Source organism: Montipora capricornis, chromosome 7 (genome assembly GCF_036669925.1).
Source record: "Montipora capricornis isolate CH-2021 chromosome 7, ASM3666992v2, whole genome shotgun sequence".
Classification (NCBI taxonomy): Eukaryota; Metazoa; Cnidaria; class Anthozoa; order Scleractinia; family Acroporidae; genus Montipora; species Montipora capricornis.
In genome coordinates, this window is record NC_090889.1 from 23,803,561 (window position 1) to 23,808,560 (window position 5,000).

At 39.2% G+C, this 5,000-nt stretch overlaps 1 protein-coding gene across 3 annotated transcripts in view; it reads right to left on the bottom strand.

Annotated features, from left to right (window-relative positions):
* Window positions 1-2,345: 2,345 nt before the first annotated feature.
* The window catches only part of LOC138056501 (calcium/calmodulin-dependent protein kinase type 1D-like), an 18,049-nt gene continuing 15,394 nt past the window's right edge, over window positions 2,346-5,000 (bottom strand). For all 3 annotated transcript variants that reach the window (XM_068902318.1, XM_068902320.1, XM_068902319.1), the window contains exons 11-13: window positions 4,722-4,800; window positions 4,316-4,403; window positions 2,346-3,651 (exon numbers count right to left, since the gene is read on the bottom strand). In XM_068902318.1, coding sequence (XP_068758419.1) covers window positions 3,547-3,651; window positions 4,316-4,403; window positions 4,722-4,800 — 272 coding nt within the window. In that variant the 3' untranslated portion in view covers window positions 2,346-3,546. The remainder of the gene's footprint in view (window positions 3,652-4,315; window positions 4,404-4,721; window positions 4,801-5,000) is intronic.

Sequence of the window (5,000 nt, forward strand, 5' to 3'; positions counted from 1 at the left end):
ACTTGACTGGACTATGGAACACGCAACTACGGGATTTTAGATTTTTGAGCATTGAGAGAAATAGAGTAAAGATGCAGTCTTTTTGTCTTCGCCACGGCAGATTTGAACAGTTTTCAAGGAACAAGTGTCTTTTTGTGTTCGCCACGGCAAATTTAAACAGTTTGCAAGGAACTAAACCAGGATTACGGAACCGGATTTCGAATGCAGGGTGAGAAGGTGTTGAACTGTGATTGTAATACGTTTTTCGGGTGATTTAGAACTGATGTTGTAATTTTTGGATGAACGAAATTAAGAGAGCAAGTAAAACTGTGCGATTTGAATAAAGTTTCTTTCAAAAAATAGAACTAATAAAAAATCCCGTATCCCGATAACCCCTAATACGGCTTTGTTGTTTGCATTTGCAAATTTAGTAACATTGATAATGAGTTTTTACAACAAATAACTTCAAGTTAAATTACAGATTTATCTTTCTGGTAATCTCTCGCCACATTCCGAAGTTAACTTGTAGTTGAAGTTCTCTGCAACTGGACAATTTGTGTTAACTGTTTGTGCATCCCACGGATACGCCCTTGTGGGCGTCTTGTTTCTTTTTGGATTTCAATATCTACGGGGCAAAAATACCTTTGAATTAGTGGGCACTGTCCTTAAATGCGGGTGTTACTGGCAAAAGAGAATAAGGCAAGAGCTCGAGACCGAATACCCCATATTTGCCCCTACTGTTTGCATCTATAGACTCCTTTCTATGCAAGAAATCAGTTCACTTCACATAATATTAATTTCAGCGCCAAATGATAAGTCTACCCCTTAGAAATCATTACAATCTAACCCGCATGCTCAACCATGACACAATCTATATATGCAACTTTCTTCATTTCAGCATCAAGATAATTTTCTTTAAAATAACAATAATACATTTCATTTCTCCAAGTCATTGGAACTGAATTATAAACATGTCTGGAAGAAACAAAAAACACCAAATACCATGGAAACTATAAAGGCAACTAACATTTCTTGTTTCATAGTTTCATTACAAAAAATATGCGAGAAATTAACGATTATCGATTACAACCACTCGCGCAGTTCCTTGTTCATCTGATGCAAACGAGGGAGCCTTTTGTGAAGCTAACTCCGATTTTCTACGTAAACGCGAAGACGCACAGTACAAAAACGGTCGCTTCATACTCAGCTTTTGTTCGATATCAGTCAAGCACGATTGATATTTCAATATGGCGATAAACAAACAGCATCACAGAGACAGAAACCTTAGAATTTATACTTCCAGGGTGAGAAAAGTGACAGGGGATTTTAAAACAAGAACGACATATAATAGGCATATTGCCTTTAGGGGATTTTTTATTGCTCAAATTATCACAGATCTCTGTGTGCCTAAACTACCACGCTTTCCACAGTGCGTCTTCAATTTTAAACGTGAACATTAAATGCTACAGCTAGTTCTCGCGAAAGATGTACACATAAAAATAATGTAACATTATCAAATTGAAATGAAATCCAAAAATAGCGGCAAGAAGAAATTCATTAAAAGGAGCTGTGTCAAGGCAGGGTAGTTCATTTTGGGTCATTCTACCATTTTACTCGCCCCTTCTCGCTTTTCAACTTAACGTTAGCTCAGAAATTACCTTTAAACAACACAAACCAAAGCTTCGTGACGAAAAATTGTCTGTCGAGCATATAACTCTCTGAAACTATCCAATGATGATGCGGTACCCGGCCATTTTATGATCCAGTCTATAAATTCCAAGCACAACTAACAACTCCAAACGACTGGTCCACAATTCATATGTTTGTACCAAGTTCCTCAATTGAACAATCCTCTAAATTTAAACCTTATAAAGCTTTCTTTAGATCCGCCAGGAACGTTCCTGTGGTACTCTCTTAATTACAATCCAAAAAGGTCGTATTTCTTACGTTTCATTTCTCGTCTCAAACGTTTAAAGGGGCTAGGTCACGCAGTTTTGGGCAATTTCAGCACTGATCGAATGGTCATAGAATTAACTAAAATATCAAAATAACTGTTCAAAACTATAGAAGAACTCTAACTAAACACAGGGAAGCCAAGAAGGGACATGGATGGAAAAAACTGGGGAGGATTGAAATGGATTGAATTTGGGTAAATTGAAAAACGTCGGCCCACCTTTTTTCAAATTTATATCAGTTTATATCAAAATGTCATTTACGCAGCTGGAAAATCATTCTCAGTTGTTGTGTGGCCGTGATTTTGCAAATGAAAGACTCTTGCTCCGCCAATTTGACGTTTAGAGCTCATAATTAGCAAAATTAAACAAAATTACCAAAAATAGCGTGACCTAGCCCCTTTAAGGAATGACCAGGCGTAGAGCGACGAAGCCAAAAATACGATTGCTCTGCAATCTCCTATCGCTACAACAGTGCTACTGTAAATGTTTCCCCGCAGATATCATCCATTAATGCCGTTTAACCGGGGATATAAAAAACGCATTCATTGTCGGAAACTTGTGAAGTGACAGGAAAGTCGAAAATCACTCCTCCACTTGACGAAACACTCTATAGAGAGTTCAAAAAGGTTGAAATGACTGGTTAAAGTTGGACTTCTAGACTTGTGTAGATAAACGACCCTTAAATAGGGAAACTTTGTTTAGAATTTTCCCTCTTTTGTATACGTTCATCGCTTTCTAACTAATTTTCCAAGAAACCAGCAATGAATACCGAAAATTTGGGCCTGATATACCATATTATCCTGGTGCAATTTTGGTTTGAAAATTCGAAATTTTACAAAGAATGAATAGGGCTCAATTGCAGTTTTGCCAACCAATGAGTCCTAAGCATTTGATGACCCGCATCTATCTGATTATCAAACTTTGAATGCTTTAAACTGAGAAGGTGGATAAGTTTAACAAGTTCTGTCAATTTGTGTACGGCGGCCTTCTACAAACAAGTTCGCATGTTAAGGAGACAAAATGTCAACGGTGATGTCAGCAAAGAATCCCTTATACTTAACTTACTACATTTCACAGCGCCACACGCACATTGCCTCGGACGAGATTTATGAACGCGTTTTATTGGCTATTTCATTAGATATAGTGATTTGTCCGGTCTTACGCACTGTTCTACTTTTGAGCAACTCAGGTTACTTGTAGGTAGCTACCTACACAACAGTGCATTGGGAAACTAGCAAAAGGGTTACCATTCTGCTTTGCCTGACAAGTTCCAAACGCTGTACAAACACCATTGTGTGAAAACGTCTTCGTATAAACGCACTTCGTTCCTCATAATAACCACTTCTAACACTAGTCCCTGGTTCAAACTCTCCACTCTTATTTTCTCAAATTCGTCAATCGTTTTACTTCTTGAAATAATTAAATGACCGAACGTCAACTGGCACAATACCCCGGCCAACAAGAAGACTTGCGTACCCTTTTTTAATCACTTTAAGAAAAGACTTTTTTCTCACAGGACGAAATCGGTCCGTTGCGAGTCCAACACAACACCATATAAAACTGTAAACAAAGCGTATCTGCGAAAAATAGGATTCCTCGCCAGGCCAGCTGGTTAAGCCAAACCCCCATTGTTGTTCGACTCTGACGACTTTGTTGATCCAGAACCAAGCTGAAGGTTTTTCATTCGGTTGATGGCCGCCGCAGCGTTGAAAGCTTGCTGTAAAATAATAAGCAAGAGTGCTTCAGTTTACTGTCCAACGTAGTTTTGCATTACTGCGCTTGGTGATTGCGTCACAAATCTCGCGCCACATTTTAAGCCAATGGCAAGTAAAAGCAAAACCAATTGTGATTCGCTAGTGCGCGTTTTCCCGCGCTTTTCGCCGGCCGCGTGTATTTGCTTTGCGTTACTATTGGCTCATTTCATTGTCTTAGTCCTTTATGATTGGTCGACGCATGATGATGCAATCGAGAGTGAGAACTAAAAGCCAGCAAACATATTCAACTCAAAAGAATGAAGTGATTTTAGCACTTATCAGGACAGTCTAAGTACACGAGCCCAAAAAATTAAGTGGATGAACCTGCTGCCAACTGTGTGACTTCATAGCCACACAGTTGGTGGAGCATTACACTGGCATCCTTAAGGGTCATGGGTTCGAATGCTGTTGAGCCCGCCTGAATGTTTCAGGTGTCTATAACAGACAATTGCTTAAATTGTCCAGATAGGTGCGCGACTCACTTCAATCTTTCGTAAATAGCCCGCACTTCAAATAAAATAGAATATCTTTCCACAGGCCCGATCTAAAATAGCCGTAAGTTTTTCCGTTGGCTATCTATCACGTCGTACCCAACGCACCCTCGTGGAATAATTGTTAAATAGCTACCTTCCACTTTGCCTTGTAAAAATTCTTCTTTATTTGTTCACTAACTGAAGCATGAATGTCTAGATCACGTGCCGTTCCTTCAGCAATCCTAATCATGAAAAGACATGAAACGCAGTTAGTAACGAATATTCGATTTCAAAACTCGCCGCCATATGCTCGTTGAGTTTCAAATTGCTCTAGAGCTAGAACTTCTTTTAATTTTTGACATCAGTGTTTGGATCGCCAGATGCCCTCTGGAATCAAACTCGTATGTTGATGAGACAATGTCTGCAAAGATCTTTCTGATCAAGAGTGAATTATCTCGGTAATTCACTTTTGTTCCGATATACAGTGGAAATTGCAATGACTAAGTCAACCCGGGAAAATTCTGGGGGAGGAAATATGAAATGAATACACGAATACATACCAGGGGTGAGCTAAGGCTTGTTTGCAAGTGTAGCGTCGTTTGGGGTCCACTTGTAATAAACACGTAATGCAGTCTTTCGCTGAAAGCACATGAAATCGAGACAAATCCGGATTGAAGTTGTGGCTTACAATCTTGGCCTTGAAATGGGAGTGAGGCTTCGGTGAAAATTCAATGGTAGGTCTGTGCTGTTGAATGTTCACATTCTTACCACTGCGCTTTCTCACGGAATTTGGGGTTAAGATGGGCAAAGCAAAAAATTTAAGTGTACAAAATCGTAAA